At 37.3% G+C, this 25,105-nt stretch overlaps 2 protein-coding genes across 2 annotated transcripts; both read right to left on the bottom strand.

Moving 5' to 3' along the window:
* Positions 1-975: 975 nt before the first annotated feature.
* Positions 976-8,122, bottom strand: slc50a1 (solute carrier family 50 member 1). Its single transcript, XM_079625069.1, has 6 exons — positions 7,883-8,122; positions 7,213-7,290; positions 6,963-7,086; positions 6,232-6,393; positions 3,318-3,437; positions 976-3,238 (listed from the first exon to the last, which is right to left on the bottom strand). The coding sequence occupies exons 1-6, from the start codon at positions 7,948-7,950 to the stop codon at positions 3,131-3,133; spliced, it is 660 nt and encodes a 219-aa protein (XP_079481195.1). The 5' UTR covers positions 7,951-8,122; the 3' UTR covers positions 976-3,130.
* Positions 8,123-9,500: 1,378 nt separating this feature from the next.
* On the bottom strand, positions 9,501-20,847 carry efna1b (ephrin-A1b). Its single transcript, XM_079625248.1, has 5 exons — positions 20,543-20,847; positions 11,542-11,837; positions 10,955-11,020; positions 10,749-10,844; positions 9,501-10,594 (listed from the first exon to the last, which is right to left on the bottom strand). The coding sequence occupies exons 1-5, from the start codon at positions 20,638-20,640 to the stop codon at positions 10,473-10,475; spliced, it is 678 nt and encodes a 225-aa protein (XP_079481374.1). The 5' UTR covers positions 20,641-20,847; the 3' UTR covers positions 9,501-10,472.
* Between the last annotated feature and the right edge of the window lie 4,258 nt (positions 20,848-25,105).

Here is a 25,105-nt window from a genome sequence, read left to right as displayed (position 1 = left end):
TTGTTGTTGGTCAGGCACACCTGGATTAATCAGTTTGTCTAATAATGGCAGACAGCAAACAAAGGAGCTGGCTAAAGTTCAGGAAATATGCCGCTGTGCATAAAGTCCATTAAATTAAATTGTAATATTTCACAGTATTACCGTACCATTCTTACTGTATTTTTGATCAAATAAATGCAGCCTTGGTGAAATTAAGAGACTGCTTTCAAAAACATTAAAAACCTTTTGACCGGTAGACCTACTTTAAAGTTTGACAAACTTATTTATATTTACAATCAAAACTATGCATGATTACATGGTTTGTTGCTTTTTCGCTGCTGTCTGTGACCCTCTCACTGTCACAGCAGAATGGACCTGTGACCCATTTTGGTTTGAGAACCACTAATCTTCTTACATGTTTACATTTACACAAAAAGCATTAAGACAAACATGGCTGAAGACTAAAAAGTGCTTTTGTCTTCATGCGCGAGACTGCCATAGTCATCATTGTTTCTCTCACAAAAGAGGTTTTGCCAATCACTAATTCTTTCAAAAACACACTCTCCTGATGAACAATCGCCAGCCACAATCCTTTCCCCCTTTCATGTCTTTCTCTGGGAGGCAGGCAGGAAAAGCATGTAAAGACTCCATAGGCACTGAGAAACAGCAAACACATGGTTCCCACTCGCTCACGTTAACCAAAGCAAACAACAAACAAGCAAACAACACACACACACACACGCAAACAACACACACTCAAAAACACAGAGAGCTCTACAAAATCAAACACCTAATAGCGGGAGATAAAAGTGCTGTTATTTCCCACAGAAATTAAAATGTCTGTCAGTACGTGTTACGCCTCGGCTTTTCAGCGTATTTTAGTTTTCATTGCTCACAATCAGTGCTGATCCTCTTTGAGACCAGAACAAAATCCTCTCACATTCCCCCGCTAAGCTCTCATAACTTCTTCTCTCAGTCTCAGCCAAACATTGAAGGCTATGTTATATAAAAATTTATTTGAGCCATTTTTCCCCCCAGAAACTCCAGAAAGAACATCCCCCTAAATCCCCTCTGATATAATATACACTGTTGCATAGGATATAAAATAGTACAAAGAAACAAAGACATTTAAGCTTAATGTAAAACACAAAACATAATCAATCATAAACAATACAACCATAAAACAAAGTTTAAATGTTTTAAATCTACATAATGACCATTTTTATTCACAAAGCGGTTTTGAAGTCTTGGAGACTTGAAAAGACTTCTGTGAATAAAGTACCGAATGACAGTAAGACCCAGAGTTATTGCCAGTCACAGATCAAATCTGTTTAGCATACGCAAAACAACATTAACAGCCAACGACTGCTTAAGATTTTCATATCACCATCTTATGGGTCATGAATATGTAATTTGGTGAATTTGACAATTCTTCTTCTCCATATCCTGCATGTCACCGCAACTCACATGATTAAAGCCATCAGATTTTGTGCGACTTTGGTGTTCTCTGAGGGAGGGGAATGTGTTAAAGTTATTGTTTATTTAAATACTTATTTTCATCGGCTTCTTGTGTAGTATATGGTGTTCTGACAGTGAGAACGATTGGAGCTTTCAACTACAAAATAAGAACTGTGAACAGATGTGCGCAAGATTTCCCATTTCCTGTAATCTCAGAGACAGATATTCTTAATCCAACGACATTCAGTCAAACTAATTTTCTGTTTCTACACATAAAAGTTTCATTTGGAGTTGGACGCAATTAAATAGCTGCCAAACTGCCATTTGGACACCATTAAGAATGATATTATAATAAGGTAGTCTATGATTAATGAGCGATTCTGTAAACACTACATAAGTAACAGAATGTGACACTTTCCTAAAGGCCACTCAGAACTGAATGTAGCCTACCCAAGATAAAAAAACACCTGCTTATTAATATTACACATCGTTTCAAAAGAAAGGGCAGTAACAGGAAATGTTTGAGCTCTTGGTTTGGGGAGTGTCATGTTTGCAGATTTCAACACTTATTAACTAATAAATACCTGCCAAACATACTTAGAGAATACTCATCCCAATAAGGATCAACCAAGAGGAAAAAAAAAATGAGTATTTAAATGAGTATTTAAAAATGTACCAGAAATGAATGTACTGCATGTCATTATTTACTCATTATCATGTTGTTCCAAACCTATATGACTTTTTTTCTTTCTTTCAAAGTCTGAGGACTCTTCCACTCTTTTCCATGTAACTACAAAGCATAGGTACAGGAACTTTCAAGCCATAAAAGTATCATAAAATAGATCTAAAATACATAAGATAGTCTGATAATCTTCCCCTCCAGTGAGCTCAAGAACAAGATCCATCATATTTGAGGATGACTCGTTCAGACGATTCATTAAAAGTTCACTCAAAAGAACATTCTGTTCAAGAAACAGGTCCAAAAAAGAGCTAAGATTAATATTTTTTAGGTAACAATGTCTTAAAATGTCACACAAAACGTATTGCTTCAGAAAACCTTGAACATAGTGTGTGATCATATGATGACTAATATAGTATGATCCTTAGATGGTGCTTTTTAAAAACTAAAAGCTCCAGTCCCAATTCTTTGAAATTGCATGGGAAAAACATTGTCCTCTTTTGTGAGCAGAAATAAAGTCATACAGGATTGGGATAATAGATACATTCAGATTTTTGTTTTGGGGTGGGGAGTAACATTCCTTTAATTAAAGAGATATTTCACTTTATATATCATTTAAAAAAATAAAGTTCTCATCATCATTTACTTACTTACTTAATTTCATCAGTGGAACACAAAAGAATATATTCTGAAGAATGTTGGTAGCCAGACAGTTTTGGTTACCATTGACTTCCAATGTCTATATCTTCTTTTATGTTCCACTAATGAAAGAAAGATTTGGAACAACATGAGAGTAAATGGTAACAGCAATATCATTTTTGGGCAAACTATCCCCTTTAAAGACAAAGATAAAGTGAAAATAGTCTGACTTCACAGAATTTACAGAGGCAGTTTCACTAGATGTTTGAGTTCAGAAGGTATGATAGTCTGATGCCAAAAACAACAAGAAGCTGTTCTGGCTTGGGTAACAGAAATTGGCCAAGGCACTTAATTAGATTCAATGTAAATCCCCTCTCAGATTTGGATGAGTTTATAGGAGGGCTTGTTTGGAATGACAGCTCCGGACCACCAGAAAAGGAAGAAGCGGATGAGGCTAGTGAAGATGCCAGGGGTGTTGGGTACCTGAAAAACAAACACAAAATATGACACTTTTTTCTTTACCTCAAACCACTGTCTCAGGGCAGTCTCTTCATCGTCTTACCATGATATAATAGTCTTGGAGCTGAAGGCCATACAGCGTCCATGATGTCGATGTGAAGAACGTAGCGACAGTCAGGGAAAAAGACAAGCGCTCCACAGACCTCGTTCGCACGATATCCATCTAGTGGAAATGAAGAACACAAATGTTTTTTTTGTTTTTTTTTTACATTGAGAGGAAAAAGATGCTTTTGCTACTTCTTATTGATAGAAAGTACAGAGAATTGAAACATGATGCAGGCAGGACTCAAACTGGTGTCTTCCACTTCAGCACCAAGGATCAGTAAATCTGGAGCACATGTGCTCACCACTGCGTCACAGCTCCAACTAGAGCTTGTTATTTACACTCACGCATTGTCTCTACTATAACAAGCTGCTATTGACACTCGCAGACAGGAGGGAATGATGGAGGGGAAAAACAGGAAGCAACAAAAGGAGGTACGAGAATGACAGGAAATACACCACAGGGCACAGGACAGATAGACAGAGCTGGACTGATAAATATGGAAGAGGGAAAGATCCAAAACAGGAAGATGGAGACTGCGAGAGGGCACAGAAAAGAAGGATGGATGGAGTGATAAACAAAAGATGGAATGCTGGAATGTTACTACAAGATTTCAAACCATTTTACTGAAAAAAAAAGAAAAGAAAAAAAGATACCGGTTAGGACAAATGTACAATTATTTTAGAGTTGATGTATGCTTTATGCAATATGTAATGGTGTCACAGATAACTTTTAATATGTAATATTTGTTGATGCATGCAATTAAATAAGTTTAAAAATGTTTTATTATTCGCCATTATCACAATGCTGTGTGGATTGTGGGATGGTGGGGGACGACGTGCATATATTCTGGGAATGCCCCATAGTACAAGTGTATTGGCAGGGGATTAAAAAGGAAATTAGTAAAGGTTTAGGAAGAGATATCTCAATGCACCCAATATTTTTTTTGCTTGATGGTTTCCCCTTGGATCAGTTTAGTAAATCCCTCTTATTTGTATTACATATATTATTAATGGCAGCCAGGAAGATAATCACTGTGAACTGGATGAAGGTGCATGAATGGACACAAAGACTGAAACAGATATAGATATATATTTGAGAAAATGACTGCATTTGCATTTGAAATCAGAGGTTTTTCGACAGAAGTGGGCACTTATTGAAACATATTTGCTTGAAGGAAGATAATGTACTGGTATGTGGTGTGTTTATTTACTGGAGTGCTGTCAGGGACTTTTGTATTTATTTTAACTTTGGTATTTTCTTTAATTTTCTTATTCATTGTTGTTTTTGTTTTGTATTTTTTATTAACTTTTTTGTTTCTTTCTTTCTTTTACTTTTCATTATTAAAGGGGAACTTGGCAACTATTTCAACTTAATACAACCGTTTAGAAAACATTTGGATGGTTAAATAACCTGTTCTGGTTGAAAATGGTGGGTTCCCCTTTAATATTATAAGTAAATGTTATGTAACAGTATTTTGTTTAAAAAAAAAGTTCAATAAATACACAGTAAAAAAAGAAAAAGAAAGTGCTTTACGACAATGTATTTCTACGTGCACTGGACATTTTATATTTTTTATCTTTCATCTTGCACTGTCCCTGTTTGCACTGTTTTGCCCTGAATGTCTCTTTGGCTCTGACTTCTGTACCACTGCACTACGTACCGTTTCATGTGTAAATCCAAAATTATGTTTAAAGTTTTATGTAAAGTATAAAGTATAGTCAGTACATACATTGTAAATACAGAAAATAAATACATTGACAGACAGGTAGGACATCCTATTATTGCCGAACATGTTTGGGTCCTGAGACTTCCTCAGAAAATAGATGTAATTTTTTAAATATTTAGACCACTTCTATTATTGAATACAATCAGGATGTGAAGAAGGTTTCAACCAGTTTACTAAAAAGTACAGTGCTATGCATAAGTTTAGACACCCATGCTAAAGTTGACTAAAAAGAGGAATAAAAAATCATCTTTTGGAAATTGAACTTAATGCCTTAATTTAAAAAAATAGGAAAAATCCAACCTTTAAGGACACCAATTTTCTTTGTGAATGAATAATGTATCGTAAATAAATAAATGTTCTTCCTTAAAATACAGGGTGCATAAGTTTGGACACCCCTATGTTAAATTCCCATAGAGGCAGGCAGATTTTTATTTTTAAAGGCCAGTTACTTCATGGATCCAGGATACTATGCATCCTGATAAAGTTCCCTTGGCCTTTGGGATTAAAATATCCCCACCTCATCACACACTCTTCACCGTACCTAGAGATTGGCATGGTTTTATTTCAGTTAGCCTAACAGCTGGTTTGATTTGCATTGAGAGATGATCTTATGAAAAGTACTCCATGCCAATCTCCAGGTATGGTGAAGGGTGTGTGATGATGTGGGGCTATTTTAATTCCAAAGGCCAAGGGAACTTTATCAGGATGCATAGTATCCTGGATCCATGAAGTAACTGGCCTTTAAAAATAAAAATCTGCCTGCCTCTATGGGAATTTAACATAGGGGTGTCCAAACTTATGCACCCTGTATTTTAAGGAAGAACATTTATTTATTTACGATACATTATTCATTCACAAAGAAAATTGGTGTCCTTAAAGGTTGGATTTTTCCTATTTTTTTTAATTAAGGCATTAAGTTCAATTTCCAAAAGATGATTTTTTATTCCTCTTTTTAGTCAACTTTAGCATGGGTGTCTAAACTTATGCATAGCACTGTATATATAAAAAAACATTCCCTACCCTATCTTTAAATGCATGCAGGTACATGCTGACTGTGGTTTAAACATGATTAATGCTGGTTATAGGTATAGGTGTGTGTGTGTGTGTGTGTGTGTGTGTGTGTGTGTGTGTGTGTGTGTGTGTGTGTGTGTGTGTGTGTGTGTGTGTGTGTGTGTGTGTACTCACAAGATCAGTGAGCGGAGACAGGTACATGCTGATGGTGAACACACTGCAGGCGAGGCCCAGCTGAGAGAGTTGAGCTTCTCCAGGAGGAATCACCATAGTAAAATACACCCAGCCCACACACAGCACTATCACCATCACCAGCATCTGTGGGAACACTCGCCTCTGAAACACACACAGGTACAGCACACCTTTGAAAAATATTCAGCATATTTGTTGCATATACATTGGGTTTCAAACATCTGGGTCCTAATAAAATAAAAAAAAAAAAAAAAAATTAAACCTGAAAATAGACTATGAAGATACTTTACATAATTGTTATGCGGATAATGTAACCTGTACCGGTAATTAAATTTTATTATTTTATTAATCATTATTTTGATTTTTATAAAATTTTCAATGTTTTACATTTTTTAACAGATTGGTATTCTAATAACATAACTTGTAATTAAAAATACTGAATTCACTTTTAAATTAAACTTTGCACTCAAGTTGTTAAATTGACGATATCATGTGCAATTAAAAATATGAAATAAAGTCAAACCATTACTCTGCTAATGTAATAGACGATACAAATATTGTATTTATGTTTTCCATTTCACCTTTTTATTCAAACTGTTATGCTGGTAATTTAATTTGTAATTAAAATATTGTATTAAATTAGAAAAAAACTAAAAAGCAGCTAGAGGTTTTAAATTCCAGACCCCACTGTATAATCCATGACAATGACAAACCTTCTCTTTGGTATAATGACAGTAGGTGATGATGTATAAGGTCTGTAAAGCTGCCCCAATGACGTTTACAATAATCAACGTTCCATCTCCCTTCAGTAATCCATAGTAAAGCCAACCTAGATTACTAAACACACACAAAACGATCATTCAGACTGAATGGACTTGCATATGGATTTCAATGCATGATGACTAACTTATGCAATAACTAGCAAGAACTGCAGGTGACAGGTGTCAAATAGCAAATACATACTTTAAGCATGTGGTAAGGAAGGGCAGAAACTGAACGTTATCTGAACACTGGGTGGCCTTCATTTTCTTCAAGTCTGTCCTGCAAACACAGAAACGGTATGGGAGAAATATTTCCTTGCATAACTTACTGGCATAGCAGATACAACAGGTTATGCAAATGCAATTCAAATCATTCATATTTTACACTGTCATTTTATACAGATAGTAAAATTCATTAGCCCCGCACAGCATCCAAATGTTTATGCTCAACTTACTAACATATACAGAATAAAGATGTTAAAAATGCACTATAGTTTCAGACAAAATACTATAATTTCTAGTTATTGTTAATATTGTGAGCTCTTCTTGCTAACAGTATTGGCTAATATAAAGGTTTGCTGTTGTACCAATAATTATAGTATGTTCGCAGAATATTTTTAAGGGCGTTTATTGAACTTGAGTGAAGCTGCAACCACTACAGTTGATAAATTAAAGTTAAATATAGAACTTTGTTTATTCAAAGTATTTTAATTAATTTACAGAAAACTCAAGGAAGGCACGAAATGCCACTAGACACGAACATTATTAAATCTGTATACGTGCAAATTTTCGCTCAGCTACATGGTAACTGTCAAATATGATTTGTCATATCAGGTAACTTAGCAGCTAACGTTAGTAGAAATTGAACTTACAATCCCGTCGTGAACATCCCGACGGTGAATATGATACACGCACATGATAGCAGCTGCAGAAAATCCATAGACTGAAAAATCGAAAATTGAGTTGTGCTTCTGTACCGCTGTGGAATCAAGCCAAAAAATGTATATTTACAAAACCTATAATCCAGCACTCATGCAACGCTGACGTCCACTTTCTCTGTTTCCGTGTTTGTAACCAGTGTGAACAACTTCCTTCACTCTGATTGGTTATTCACAGAAGGATGCTCCTATCGTCATTTTGTAGTCCGGTTGTGTAGTTTTTTATTTTTATTTTATTTTTTTATTATTATTATTAAACAGAATTTATGGCATACATTTATTGCATACTTCAATGATCATATGTTTTTCGTGTTGATACAAAATTCTGAAGAAAAAACAGAACAGAACAACACACACACACACACACAAGGTAAGGGTAAGGGTAAGGGCATTTTCGTCTGTCATCCATTGAAGAGATTTTTCAAATAGCTTCAAATCATTCTTCCAGAGTCCGGTTGTGTTGTAAAATGAGAGTCATTTTAAGATGGTTGCCACCTATTGTAATCATATTGAGATTTAGAACTCTGTAGTTTTTAAAAGTAGGCTATGCGAGCTCTATCCAAAGCACAACCGCTTTGTGAAATAAATTAGTTTCAGCTCTCCTGGGCTTCGAAAAGTGTTGTAGCAGTAGGTAGTTTAGTTGCCTGCGGTTGATTTGAATTAAAATGGATTTCAAAGGTTCCATTTTGTTGTAGCCTACCGTATGCTAAATGTATCAATATAGGCTACTGTCTTGGAAACCATGCACATTATGAAAATAAATATAAAATATTATAGGAACTATATAATTATTGCATATTTATGATAACCCATACAAAGTGATCTAAACATAAACAAATTTCATATCATTTTTAATAATAAAATAATGATTTAGGCTATATCACAATTTCATCCCCTATGAAAATGTTTTGTCAGCAAAGAGCATACTTGAGATTAAATGAGACATACTGTATATAAAGTCAAATAAATAAAAAATATTTTTTATGTATTAGCTATGTAATTTATTCAAAATGTGCAAAAAGTGTGAAAATATGAATTGTATTTAGGATGACAAACTATGAAAAAGACCAAAGAGTAATACAAAACAAGACAAAGAAGACTGTTCTTTTATTTCAGACAAAATTCTCCTCTCAAAATTATAAAAAAGTGTTGCATCAGGGGTGCAAAAAATGGCCAAAGCTGAGAAAGACCTAGCGAGTCCAATGTATCTTGTGTTGAATGTTCTTAAATGTCAAAAAAAAAGAGTTGAGAGTGCCAAGAAAAATGCGCAAGTTACGTCCTGGCACCCAAGTGCCACTTTTCTTTCATTCATCTCAACCCCATCTGAATGTTTGGTTTAAAGCTGTGAAGTCCTGGCCAAGAAAAAAAGAGACGAAAAGGGAATGAAAGAGGACAGGAAGAAAGTTTGATGGTGGTGTTTTGACAGTGTTAAACTTTACTCTGAGGCCTCAACAAATTGCACAGAAAATATGTCTGTGCTGCTCCAAAACTTTGTTTTCTTTGAATCAATTGAACAATATTTATTTTTAAAAAAACATTCCACACAATTGCATAATTAACAAATGTCTTTATTTTATATAACTCTTAATATGTACATTTTTTACACAGCTATTTACAAGTTTATAAACCAATACAGTACAAAATAACTTTTTACAAAAGAAATTGTTCTTTTAACTTATTTGAAAGAATTCATTGAACCGTTTTAAATTGTTTGTGCATGTCGTGCTCTCTGTCAGAAGGCCAGCTTCTCTCTCTCTCTCTCTCTCTCGCTCACTCACAAACAGCACAACCGATCATTCCTGATCAAAACCAAATGTTGTGTTATGAAAAAAAACAAATCTGATCTCATCTATAACATAATTCCAGTACATTTTGTAGGGTGTGTTCACATTACGTCACAGAAACCAACTGAAACTACAGCAACACGAGATCCAAAACACAGTTCGATAGCTGTTCTAGATTTTCAAACACTGTTATATGCACGAACATCAATTCTTTATAAGGTGCAAGGTCAGGGTCAGCTTTAAGATAAATCCTGTGATCTTTGGCTCAAATCAGTACAGTAGAGCAAAGGTCTCTATCAAACACAATATCTAGCCTATTGTTCTCCCTTGTGATCACAATTCCAGTTCTGCAACTGATAGTTACAAGACAAGTTCTCCTGACTTTAAGGTTTGTTCTGAATCACATTGGTAAATAGATTTGTGAAGAATTTTCAGGAAAAATGAGCACATACGGTCTACAAAAGTAAAATGAAAAGAGCTGATGGGGGAACAGAATTATAGAACGGTAAATACTCTTAAAAAAAAAGAAGGTTCTTCAAAAACACCTTTCTCTGGTCACATCACTCTCACGAACACAAATGCAAACACGTCACTCAGCAACTTGCACGCCAGCACCAAAACTTCAGTTTGTATAAAAATTCTTCATAGAAAATCTATTTTCAGAGCCGGTAACCAGCACCGGCATTAAAGTCTGTTGTGTCCCAGCGGACCAGCGTCCATAAAGTCTTCTTATATCAGGCTCAGTGGAGGAGCAGAAAGAGGAGTATAGAGATCAACGTGACGAAACTCGAGACGGGAGACACACGAACACCCGAACTGCCCACGCTCCTCTGCACGACTGGGATCATGGCAATAGGGTCATCTGAAAGTAGAGGAGAAGCATGATGAGTACATTTCGTGGCCGTGTAACTTGCGTAAAGTCACTCTAACACCTCGGCTTGAAAAGTCTAAAAATTCCACATCTTTTTCTAAAGCAAATGGACACGCTGCCAAAAGCGAGGAAAAGAAGTTCTCACCTGCTGGAAGCCTGTTTGATGGGTTGTGTACTCCTCCAGCAGCCTTTACTTCCATTTCATCATCCTTCTCAATGATCTTTTTCTTGTTCTTGGAACCTAGAACATTAAATGATATAGTTGGACTGTTAGTAAGGCTTTGGTTGTCCTTGTAATTCAGTAATTGCAGAAATGTCTAGTTAGTAATGCGAAGAACTGATTTGACTTACCATGAGGTCCAACAACATCCACCTTCAGTCTCAAACACTCCTGTCCATGATGGTGAAGAGGTTTGGCTGTGGAAAACAGAGTGGACATTTAGAATTGGAATCTGTAGCACTATAATTGAAATAATAATAAATAATTGAATGTGTTATTGAATGCTAAAACATTCATTTTGTATTTACGTTGGTTTTAAAATGAATTTTCAAGGAAAAGTTCAAATTGAATGAAAAGTAATAGCTTATATAATAAATATTTTAAAAAATGTAAATAATAAAATCGAATAATTGAAATATGTTTTAAAAAAGTTACAAATATTGTTTCCCAAATATCCTGAATTATTCATGCATAAATATCTTTTAGTTTTTGGGGAGTCACACCACATGACATGATGATGAAGGTCTTCCTGTTTTTTTTGTTTTTTGTTTTTTCAGCACATTATGTATTTTTAATATTATTTCCGACTTGTTGGTCAAGTAAAGTAAAATTTACTTTGTGTGTGTTGATACACAGCATTTTTATTGTTTAATTTTAACACACAAACTTCAAATTTTTAGTTTTGCATACTCTCACAAATACAAACGAAGATACTTACAAATATAGTAGTAACTCTCTCCCAGGCGGAACTCCTTGCCCAGAGTGAAGGGAGTGAAGCGCTGGAACTTCTCCGAGAACTTCTCCGGAGCGTGAGGAGCGAAAGGTCTGGAGCACTCCCAGCGCAGCTGGTCGAAGGACTGCGGCTTGCAGTTCTCATAGTCCTCCAGCTCCACCATATAGAGCACGTACCGCTCGGCCTCCTGGGATGGGATCTCGCCCCGTGCGTAGTGAGGGCAGATGATGTCTAGGTAGTCATTAATGCGGACATCCACGGTGTAATCATCCCATAGGAAGCTGGAAGAAATAAGAAAAAAAAATCCATGAATGGCTGTCAACCTTCAAAACACAGACACACCTCAGGAATAAAATGGCTCAAAAAAGAAACTTGATGTTCACAAACAAACAGAAACAGTGACACGAAACGAGAGCTACACCCTGATGCACGTGTGCGAGTGACGTGTGCTCACCCTTCACCTGCTGCTTTTATTTGGGTGAAACACCCTGTGCAATCCCTCTTTTCTTTTTCTTTTCTTTCCACTCTGCATTTTTGTGTCATGTTGGGTAAAGGAGTGTTAAGGGAAATTGCCCAACTGTGTTTTTCTAAAAGTCCTCAATGAAAAGATTTCCCTTTAATCAATTCGTCTTATTTGATTTCCATATACATTTTGCTTTGTTTTGAAGTATTTGACTTTACATTTTAGAATGAACTTAAATCTCCCTTTTTCATTGTGTCACCAAAATATGATTGAGAGGGTTATATATATATATAAATATATATATTTTTCCAACATATTTTATGATCACATGTTTATTTTGACAGTTTTTTTTGTTGGTGAAAATCTTGAAATCCCTTGACTTTGTGTGATCCATCACAACCTCTTCCTTGTTCTCTTGGTAACAGAGATGGAGCCGCTAAGACTGACTGGCTCTTTGAGTTGGCTCTACATGTTTTCACAGCCTCCTCTCTGTCTGTCTCTCCTTTTATTGTCGTCTCATTTGCTTTTCTCATTTTCGTCTGATCTGAGCTTCCCTGCTGCTGTTACCAGATGTACAAATGACAAATCCACAGGCCTTTCAGTATGTTGTGCTTTCCGTGTCTCTGCTTTCATGTTGTCATTGATTTATTATTGTGAATTTTGTCTCACATTTCTGAATAATGCAACATATCTGAATAAATCACAATGTTCTCCCCTTAATACACTCACCCCCGCTTTGACCATACAATGCCCCTGTTCAAACCACATAAAGTATCTGATTGGCTGCTTAGCTTTGTGACTGTTATAAATGATACGACTTCACATTTCCATATACCCAATATCATCAAACCCAATCACATTACCATAACATTTACTCACACGGCCCTCACGTGAACCGCCATCAAAACACAAGGCGGCCTCTTTCCCCCAGCTTGCCCTTTGCTCTATTACTTTCTCCCTTTTGGCACATGTATTTGTTGTTGTTGCCATCGGGAGCCGTGGTTAAATGACGGACAGACACACAGGCTCCTGACGGGCCCCCTGTTGTCCACTTCAACCCCCTTCATCTCTCTCTCTTTCCCACTGTGCCTCTGCAGTAAGCATTAGCCGACCTGTCTAAACAGCCTGGCGGTCTATTCAGACGTGGGGTAAACATACACATCACTGCGCTCATTAGCCCCGCTTAATGCAGAGATTAGAGTCAGTCTCGCACGGCTTCTAATCAGCAGTGTGTTCAAAAGACAGGGTGTACGCCTTGCTAAGCCAGCTGACTTTTCTGCGTGTGGGAAAGCTGTGTTTTTTTTATGTGTATTCAATATGCCAATCAACACATCAGAGCTGATGAGACCAAGGGTGGATGAGATGCTAAATGGTCAAAGTGATTCTAAAACAGGAATCAGTGTGAACGGTTTTGGCGGTTTTAGTTTCGGGAACTTGGGAACTAGACTGTGTGGTTGATTGCCCCGTCTCACTTCCTCTGAAGTCCCTTTGAAGCAGCTGATCTGGAGCTGTTTGAAACCTGGTGGCAAGATCAAGACGACACCACAAATTGGGTGTCATTAACTCATCCCCCATACATCAGCTTAAGGCACGAGTCTAATCTCTTTTTTTTTGGGTCACCAAGGTGTTTGCCTTGAGATGCACAATATATTGGTACCATATCGGTTATTGGCTATTATAAAACATTGATATATTGGCTAATAAACATAAATATTCCTGATGAATGAAACATCATTATATTTATGTATGGGGAAAATAATTAAATTACTAAACAAGGTCTATTATTGTTACATTTTATTATGACAATTATAGAAAGGTTAAATGTAATATTTAACAAATTCAGCTAATTTTATATACTGTACGCCATATATTTTCTTTAAATATAAATTACTTTAGTTTGTAGTGTTTTATTTTTAATTTATTTTGACAAAATAGTATAGAACATTAATTGGCCATTTATCAGAATATAATTGGATTATCTGTACATCTCTAAATTTGATTTCATATTGAAAGGGTCTGGTGGGCCCTCACTATGATTCCCGTTCCTGTCTAATCTCTCTGAGCTGATCCAAGGCCAGCCGCCGATAGCTCTGCAATCTCAGAGCAGCTCTGTGATGGGCCGAGCGTGAGAGTGACGCTGTTGTAAGAGGGCCACGGATCCATGTAAACAGCACACATTTCAGGGGACTGTCTGTACCTGCGGCCCCTGGGGGCCACATTACTCATCTGTTTATCACAAGACACAGAGGAGCCTGTGTTTAAATGTTTGCGTGTGGGCTTAAAGAGTTTGAGTTTAAAGTTGCACTCGGTAATTTGTTTACGCAGACTAATTACGTTGGTCGAATGAGCCGACCTCCACTATGTAGAGCATGTTTAGGCTACTAATGACTAATATGAGTCTTCATCTTACACAAGTGTCAGACTTTAAAAAAAAAAAACAGTAAAGACTTTTACACTATTACACAAAAAAAATCTGTTTCAAATAAATTATGTTCTTTTGAACTTCACTTAAAAGAATCCTGTGAAAATGCAAGAGTTCCACAAAAATATTAAGCAGCACAACTGTTTCCTATATTGATAATAATACGATTTTTTTCTTGTTCACCAAATCCGCATATTAGAATGATTTCTGAAGGGTCATGGGACTCTGAAGACTTGAGTAATGATGCAGAAAATATATTAAAATTGAAAACAGTTCTTTTAAAATGTAATTACTCACAACATTGCTGTTGTACTGCATTTGTGGTCAAATAAATGCAGCCATGATGAGCAAAATAGACATTCAAATACATTAAAAAAACTACTTTATATGTAAAACTAAAGCTTAACTTGCTCTCAGATACGTGTTTGTCCCCTTTCCCCTCAATAGTTTGTCTGCGCTCCCCCTCTTTCACTTTTGGCTGAATGTTTCAAGCTGTCAGGCGGGTCAGTAATGTCAAAGTTCAGGGTCATATTTTTCAGACACACCCTTACACAGTCAGCAGGACGGACACACACACACACACACACACACACACACTGAGAGACGGTCAGAGATGTGTGCTTCTGAGCAGATGTACTCGCTTCCAACTGCACAATGCTCGCTGTCAACAGTTGACACACACACACACACACACACACACACACACACACACACACACACACACACACACACACACACACACACACACACACACACACACACACACACACACACACACACACACACACACACACACACACACACACACACACACACACACACACACACACACACAGAGTTGAGGGCTCGGTTACTGAAAACCTTTAAGACCTGCTGCTTGTCATGACAAGTATTATGATCCTATTTTAGTGGCTTGTTCTCACACTATCAAGTAATAAAACCTGTCTGTTCAAGCGCGTACACGAAGCTTTCACGCTATTTTTGTCTGTCTGGCTTTCTTTCTCCACTACAAGTACAGAGACGTCTCAGTCTTACGCCTTCGTCCCGTTAAAGTCTGACAGGTTCAAGGTGCTAAGTCACCACTAAGTCCTTCTAACCTCACCGGTCTCTCACTTTCTTTCCGAGCAGTATGTTCTCGTATTGTCCTTCTCGTCGATTACATGCTGGTAATTACCCCAGCCGTAGCGGAACGGGTTGGAATGCCAGCCAGCTAATCCGCTCTTCCAAACCAGGGATTATCACACTGAGCACACGGATCACACCGCTGCTATTCAAAAGCACCAGACTTATCCAATACGGCCCGTTTGCAGGGGTTAAAGTGGGGCTAGGGGGGTTACAGATACATGTTTCAAATCAAGATGGAGAAGGTGTAGGGCTGCACAATATATTTATTGAAATATCGCAAATGTGCAAATCATGGTATGCATATGACAAAGTCTTGAGTTTACAATGTTTTCATACTTAGAGGAGTTATGAAAAAATAAAGTTTTAGGTCAACAGAGAATAATGATGGTCTCACATACACTCGAAGTCTTAGGGTCCATTTGATTGTGTTAATAATATGAAGGAATTGTCCATACTGTTTTATCACAGTTGTATTTTGAATTACGCTCTGCTGTTGTGTTTTAGGATTAAAGGAAATGTCTGTAAATTTAACAGATAACGTCCAAATTACCAGTACTTTTTCCATTTTCTAGTGATTTTTTAAATGATTCTACCCACATCGCATTATTTTTTAAGTTATTGCATTTCACATTTTTCTTCAGTATCATTCATGCAGAAGTGAAGGTTGTGTGATTATACGGATATGAGCCTATTTCAGTGAAATTTTGTGTGAGTTTAGAGCAGACAACCAAAATTTCACCCTATCCATCACTGTCCTTTTGCTCCACCCCTATCTTTTTATATTTAATATATATCTTTCTACCTCCCCCTTCCTCCGTCTTCTCCACCCTCTTTCTTTTCCTATTCTGTTTAAAAACGCATTATAAACCTGGGCCTCTTCATTCAGGCTAATTTTTGGGAGAAACAACCCTTTCTTTCTATCTGACCTCTAACCTGTCACCCATCCCCCGTCCTATCTTTCTCAGTCCGTTCCTTACAAATGCCTGATTTCCCCCTCCTCCCTTTGTCTTTCACTTTTAAATTGATGCTAATTGCCTGTTGATACACTAGCTTGTTGTTTGGTAGCATACTGTGAGTTTTATTCAAAGTCAGCACCTTTATCACAAAAAAGTACCTGTGAAGTAATAAACTGAAAGCAATATAGAGAAATATACATATATAGAGAGAAATACAAATGATCATCAAGTGATGGAAGCATTCTGTAGGTGGCGACAGTGAGCTGCTGAAGACGCTGAAGGCAAACGCTTGACTTGAGGTAAATAAGTAACACCAGGAAACAAGTTTCTGGTTCTTTTGTTTACATTTGTGAGGTCACACACTTTACTACACCGACAATTACACAATCTAGCACACTACAGACAGAAAAACAGGAAAGCTCCAACTCAACAGGGCAGTGAGAATCAAAATAGTAATCAGGGACTGAAGAAAATAGACAAAGGGGGCAGTGTGGGAAAAAAAGTGGACGGAAAGATGGAGCAGGGAGGGTATAAGGACATATAAAGAGAAATAGTAAGGAAGTCTGGGCTGGAGATAAGGAGAAGAGAGGAAGAGCTCAGAATAAGGGGCTTTAAGGGTTAAAATGATTGGAAAACACAGCAAGAAATGTAAAAACAGGCCCAGGGTCATTTATATACATAAAAACTTTAACTGGAACATCAGATTATTTCTGCCGATTATTAATCATCATTACTTAACCAGTTGAAAACCCTAAAATGGAACTCTAATCTGTGAAAAAACACAACAGATATGAGCCGGAAAGAGCTGCGGTTTCGTAATCAATCAACCCCGTCGATGGTAGAACATTCTATAATGCTTTGTGGAATTATGGATTATATTTCCATACACATCCATTTCTGTGTAAATCGGGATTATACAGCACTGGATTACACTGGTGTCTATAAATATATACAGTGATTTCTGTGTGAATGGGTCATTCAGCCAGATTACCAACATCTACGTATAATCTGAGGCTGAACCGTCCGTTTTACAGATTACAGCCCTGCCTACGTAGCCGGCTGTTTTTGCGTGCATCTATGAGCCAGAAACAAAGAACAGGGGTGTGTGTGTGTGTGTGTGTGTGTGTGTGTGTGTGTGTGTGTGTGTGTGTGTGTGTGTGTGTGTGTGTAGAAGATAGATTTACAGCCTGTCTGTGGAATCTGTCTGGATATGAATGCTGATCTGTCTGCTCCCCTCCTCCTCCTCAAGACAACACAGCACTAAATGCTCAGATACATGTAAAAGATCAAACAAAGTGAATCTGGCGAGGAAGGGATGGACAAAGAGGAAATGGAGTGGACAATGAGTGGACAGCTGAAAGTTCAAGTATAGCAACATGTTTGTTGGAAGGAATCCCAGTCTACTAAATATACCCTAATCGCACATTCCCCCTGCATGCGAGCCAGCAAAACTTTGACGAGGGAACACAAATGCATATGACAACACGTTTGCGAAAATGAACAAATGATTCAGGTCGAGAGTAATGATTTGATGATGCTAACATGACGAGACTGTACACTTCCCCTTCAGCGCGCAAGCGTAGGCATGCGTCGAGCACAAAAACAGATCGTCGAAAACAACATCCATATGTCAATCCGGACCTGAAAATCCAGTCTCCTCTGGGCGCAGACTCACGCACATACCCGTCAAACCAGAGCATCAGCTCGCCAAAGGCCATGTGCAGAAGATTAAATCATTACTGTTCACTCACACCCATTCAGGTACAAAAACAGTCTAGTGTGCGTTTGTGTTTGTTTGCAACAGTCAACAGGCAGATCTAGATGATCACGCCAATTAATATTTAACACCTATCTGGCATTGATTAGTCGAGCCTGACTAGTGTACTTACATACTAACTGATTGAGTTTCACAGACTGATTGAACAATCACTGGCTTTGATGGAAGTCGTTCAAAGGAAAGAAAAGCAAAAGGAGAAACCCGAAAACCTGATTAATGGCAATTGTTTCTTTTTTCTTAGAATGTAAGATTAATGAGAAAGATTTAACTTGGAGAAAGACGTAGTGAAAACACAGTTCCCACCACACCTGCCAGATTATGACTAGATCAAGAAGGGATTGTATTTACAATTCTAGTTTTGATGTGTGGGTGTTTGTTTCTAACATTTTCAATGTTAGTAGAGCAAACATTGCCATGGTCTCTTGTGTGCAAGAATGAGAGCTTTAAAAGTAGGGATCCGCACAGATTTTTAATGTAGAGATTTTCTGAGGGCTTAGCGTTTCGTTATTACAAATTTTCTTGTTGTGCTTACGCAACCCTTTCCGTGGATGTGGTCCATGTCGGGATTAGGGGCCGGACAACGCACCAGACTGCTGCCACATAATCCCCTCCACCTCTTTTTCTCCATCTCCATAGAAGCCTCTAACTCAAATTACCAATCCTTCTTTTTTATACCCAGATCCAAGCAGCTCCTATTACTCCATCCCTGTCTCTTCCACCTCATTCTTTTCACAGCAGGTCCTAAAAAGAGTTTGGTCTCTATTACATGATTTCTTGAAGCTATCCCTCCTTGTGTCTGTCTTTAGGAACAGCTGCTGCTTCTCTCTCGATCTCTCTCTCTCTGCTGGCTGATATTGAGCCAGGCTCTTCTGAGACCGTGTCTGGTTAAGGCTGGTACACTCATGTTGCGCAACTACGACATAACTCACTGAAACCCGACTGAATCACAACAGACGGTGTGAATCACCTGTGACATCATGAAAGCTTCCAATCGGGTCATGACCATGAGCACGGATTCAGTCCAGTTATCACCAGTTAACTTTTATGACAACAGGCTTATCATGGTGTACGTGAAAAATCCAGGTGAAACAAGTCAATGTTAATGAGAAGCGGGAAAAAAAAATGCCAGCACACGGTCAAAGGTTCTGTTTTACGGTCAACAAGCTTCTGATTTTCTTCACCAAAAAACCCATTTTCTTGTTCTTGAGTTCTTGCTAAAAGCCTAATAAATCGCTCTGATTGCTGTCATTCGTATTGATCTCTGGAAAGTGCCTGATGAACTGTCCTTCCTCACTACGAGGAGAGATTACAAATGCAATCATTTGATGAAACACACATCAAAGTGCTGTAACGGTGTAATCTGTAACAGTAACATATTAATATCATACTAAGAGTAACAAGATACCTCCCATAAAAAGTGCAAGCTACTACTATATATTAGTCCAGTGTGCTCATGCCTGTTTGTTTACATGCTTTGTGTATGTGTCTGTACAAATTTGGCTAGATTTGCTAAAAAAAAAAAATGTTTTGCTGTACATTACAGTTTTGTGTGAAGGATAAAGTATGGTAAATATCATCTAGTAAGACACCCTGTCAATAAAACGCCCCCACACAAATAGTAAAACTAACATGTGTGCATGTATATTTAGGCTGATCTGTCTGTCCATCTGTCTGGTTTCTTTCCATGTAGGCTATACTTCTGTGCCCAGCTGCTGTCTCTTATACAGTAATTATCATGTCATTCACTAACGCATGTTAAAGGTTAGACTAGAGGCAGAGATAATAATCAAAGCAATGAAGTGTGTGATAACTAACCTGAAAGCGTAAACAACTTGAGCTAACATAACCTGCAAGCCAGGGTGTAATGATTTGCCAAGTTAAAAGTTAGTTATGCGTTTCATTAATCTAAACACAGAATGAAAACCGTAGGAACGAGAAACTGCAACAAAACATTCATTGCATACACCACATAGCCTATAAACCGCTAACGGCTCGTGGATTTAGACTGTTAATTCAGTATATAACGTTATAGCCTACGTAATTAATTTAATAATACTGCGTACTTTATGGCTATAGTTTACATAGGCTCCAAGCTTTTACAACTTGTGATAGCTGAGATTTTAGATATCACAGAAGAATACTAACAAGAGCTACATCATATAAAGAGGAAAATTATTTACATAAAGGTGGAAAACAACGCAGAGGTTTCAAACAAATAAAGGAGCATGCAGTAAAATACTTACTTTGCGTTCGAGCTGTTCCAGTAAACACTGTGTCGCTCCGCAGACGCGTACCAGGCGCTGACGCTCACCGCAACACACACCAGACACAGAAAATCCATTGGGTCCGGGATTTAATGCTCTTCAAAGGAATATGCAAAGGATTGTTTTGCACGCTGAAGATGAAAATAAATGTGCAAGAATAGTTGAAACACTAGTGATTCGGTTTACTTGAATAACAGGTTTGTATACGAGTCTCTAGTAGCAACCACTGTCGCGGTAAAGCCTGAAGAAATGTGCGCTCAGTCCTCTTTATCAACAAGCTACGTAAGCCACGCCTTCAAGCCAATGAAAACAAGGTCGACACGCCTCTACGCACAGACTGTCAATTGAAGTGAACAGATTATGACAATTACTGTAAATCAGTGCTATTTTAGTATTATTTATACACTATAGTTTTTATAGACAGACTATTTTGATTAAATTTTTAGTCATAGTGCTTTGTCTTTTTCGTTATTTTTGTATTACCAGTTTTGTAGTTAATTTATTTCCAGTTAGTAATTTTGAGCTTTGAATGATTGCCAAGGAAACATTATATAGCCTATATATATATATATGTGTGTGTGTGTGTTGTGTATTATTTCAGCTTTATTTAAGTTGACCAAAATGTTTCTAATAATAATATTAATGATAACTGTATAATAACAATAATAACCCTGAAATAAATCTATTTTAGATTATAAGTAAATATAAAATATTTGTTTTTATTATAAAGTAACCCAATTTCTTATTTTGTTCATTGTTTTATAATTGGTAATTTTACATTTATTTATGTTTTAATAATAAGATTTTTAATATGCCTTTTTCAGGTTTTCCTGAATACAAGACTGACATGGCTATAGTGTACCTGTTTACTGGTTCATGTTACCCTGTTACGCAATCAGTATGACAGCAAGTTGAGTAATTTACCGTGGGCAGTCTTTTTCAGTTATGAAATATTACATTTGGAAACATTGCAGTGCATTGTGTAGAATAAAAAACAAAGCAGGCTTTTCCTGGGTAGGCTATCAATCAAAAAAACTGTAATCCCCAAAAAATCCCCTTTTGCACCTGATAACCTTAATATGACATCAGCACTACAGTCATCAGGGCTTTCCCCCCTCGTCCCACCTCAAGAGGGTCCCTCTAATCCAGGCCTTGATACTCATCCTAGGGTCACAGTGGAAAGCAATTATCCTCTCTTTTGTCCAGGTCTTTTTGACTTGAGGGTATAAGGTGAGCCGAGTGGAAAGCGTGTCTACCTGCCGACTATTTTGGGCTGGGCTAGGCAGGGCTGGGCAGGCTCATACATGCTCCATGTTGTTGAAGCCTTCAGTTTGGGACGATTAGTCAAAGCTGTATTTCTGAGTGAGGGTGCTTTTCCGTCTGCTTTGAGAGCAATGCGTCACCTTCGCCCAGGTGAACAGGGACATATCCCATTTTTATTCAGTCTGAGCGTTACAGAATAAAGTATGCTTATGAGCTCCATCGGCGTAGGAGGTAGAGCTCGGAGCAAATGTTCAGGAACAGATCTACCCACAGCAGGCTTTCCTTTACAGTCGGGCTTGGCATCGAGCACTGAGCCCTATCACAGTCTAGGACACAAGCTGAAATTCCTCTCAGTCTTATTCTCTCTTTTCTTTGCTCTAGTACACACTGTCTTTTTTGTTCTCTCACTTACCTCCTACACAGTAGCCGATGTTGTCTATAAAGTGTGGATAGATCTGTGTAAGACTGTTTAGCATTTGTTGGGCCATACTGTCCACTTGTGTGTGTGTGTGTGTATGAATATGAATGGGCAGTTGTCCAGCGTTCAGAGCGTTGGCTGAACAAAGGCTGCATTTGAATAACAGACCGCAGCTTTACAAAGCGACCAAGGTGTAAACGACTTCACCATTCAGCCTGGAAACCCTGCATCCACAACACAAATTCTCTAATGTCCTGTTAATGTTATAGTATGTAAAAGTGCTCCTTCATTGTTATTGCAGCATTCAGCCAAAGTGACCATTTCAATGGCCCTCGGGGTGATTTAGCGAGGGCAACTTTGAGATAACTGCTTGCAGGATATCCCAACAAAGCATTCATGATGAAAAACGAGAAGGAGGATAATTTAATAACAACACGTATGAAGTGCTGTTTAGAGTTAATTTAGCGTTTAAGCTGTCAAGTTGCTAATGCATATCCTCATGGGCTCAGGAGATCTCGGCTGCGCAACGAAGACATTTATTCCCAGCTTTGATTAGCTTCTAACTTCAGATGGGAATGATGAAATATCTCATGAAAAATGGATTTATTCCTCATTGTGAAACAAGCCCATAGCTGTTATCCTGAGCTGAATGTGTCTCCATGGAACAATTACTTTGTTTGTTAGTTGCCTGACATGCAAAGTTACCTCCATAATTATGCAACAAAAGAACATTAATACAACAATAACATTGACAAACTTTGGTCAACCTTTACATGCTTCAAGCGGTGTCTGCCCTTTGGGCACCAGCAGAAACTATTTATATGTATAATGTTTCGGTTTTTATGCCTCACCGTCAATAATTACTAAGATATAATTACTTGTTTTTGTTAATAGCATGTAACACTTGCTCCTAAAATGGAGAAATGGTTGGAAGTGGGTGGGTTAATGATCAAATATGGAAAAGATGGTCATGTGGTTAATATGATAAAAGGTGAATGGGTGTAAAAGCCGTTTAGGGTTTGGTTGGAAATGGGAGTGTATCTCTGTTTCGTTGCGTTAAGATACACCCAGAGGCATACAGAGAACCTGCTATTGCGAAACACTGAGAGGGAGAGATGGAAAGATGGAAAGAGAAAGACAGAGAGAGATGGAGAGAAAAATAGATTTACTTTGGAAGTTGCATAATATAAATGAACAAAAGTGATGGATGACCTGGAGAACGGAGTAGGTGTTCATGTAGGAGAAAATCAACAGAGAACTAAATAATCCGAGAGCAAAAATAGAGAAAAGGGAAAAGCCTGGCACTCTCCATAGGGTCATCAAGCAATACTAACAGTACTATATTAAATATTATTACAATTTCAAATATTTTCATTTATTGTAAAGTGTGACTTATTCTGTAATTGCAAAGCAGAATTTTCAGCATCATTACTGTCTTCAGTGTCACATGATCCTTCAGAAATCATTCTAATATGTTTTGGTGCTCAACAAACTTTCCTTATTGTTATTTATCATTGTTGAAAACAGTAGTGCTGCTAAATATTTTTGTGATAACCGACATTTTTAAGGATTTTTTTAATGAATATAAACAGAACAGAATCTATTTCAAATCTTAACTGTCACTTTTGATCAATTTAGACTTACTGAATCTTTAAGAACACTTTTGAATATATTCCTTTTTTGAATAAAAAAAATCTAATTAAATACTTTTGCATTTTAATTTAACATATTAATTTTGTACAATTGCATATATATATTCTCTCTATTTCTGTCTTTGTATTTACATTTTGCATTTGTATTAATCCTGCAATTAAATCATTTTGCACTTTATTTTCTAGAATTTTCTATTTTTTTTTAATCCAACAAATTTTCAACGTTATCTCAGACTTTTGGTCTTTACTGAATGTATGATAATATTTCTTCATTGTTTCATGCATGTGGACACATGTACTGAGAAACTATTTTAAAATGAATCTGGCAAGCTGTATTGAAATCAAAGCCTGTTTTCTATGACCTTCATCTGAGGTCATCAATTAGAAACGCAGCAGTCTGACCCCATGGCACACACACACACTTCTGTCGCCCTATTTAACTCCCTGCTTGGTCTCATTGCGGCACACTCCAACAAGCTGTTCTCTTTTTGCGGAGACAATGGGATGATCCCTCATTAACATACAGGTGGTCTGCATTGTGGACCCGGCTCTGGTTGAAGGCACACTCCTACACAATGGAGCTCCTGTTACTCCACAGGGGGCAAATGAAGGACCACGAATGCGTTCAAAAGCTGATGTTCACACATACTCGCACACTTCTGTTTCAACTCTTAAACACAGGCCAATTATTAACTGAACTATTCTCTGCACAGACGTTCAGTCATTTTCTCTGCCTCTTCCTAATCATTTCTCTCTGTCTTTTCTCCATGTGTCCATTCTTTGGTTCTTGAAGCACTCTTAATGTTTTCCACCTCATTCCTTTCATGACCCTTACTGTCCTCAAGCTTGTTTAAGCTATTGCTCATCTTCTTTTTGACCATATCATTTTATCTCACTTGAACCTTTCTTCTCTTCTAATGAAAATAAAGTTTTGTTTTTGATCTAATTTTACCCTTTTCATTTTATATACTTATTTATTTATATAAAGTTGCACAATTATTGTAGGTAAAAGTGTTTTACATTTACAGACTTTCACATCCACCTTTATGTCATTTGCAACTCATATGAAGAAATGCATGGAGATTACAAAAATGATCTGGAGCCATCACATTTTACATTTATATCATGAACCGTTCGTGTCATATTTGATCTTATTTTGAAAAAAAGTGCCATGTGACATTTTTTAAGGGGGCAACAATGGCAGTCCTG

Source organism: Phoxinus phoxinus (assembly GCF_949152265.1).
Source record: "Phoxinus phoxinus genome assembly, chromosome: 10".
In the NCBI taxonomy this organism is placed as follows: domain Eukaryota; kingdom Metazoa; phylum Chordata; class Actinopteri; order Cypriniformes; family Leuciscidae; genus Phoxinus; species Phoxinus phoxinus.
Note: the sequence above shows the minus strand (reverse complement) of the source record. Positions and strands in the feature narration are given on the sequence as shown.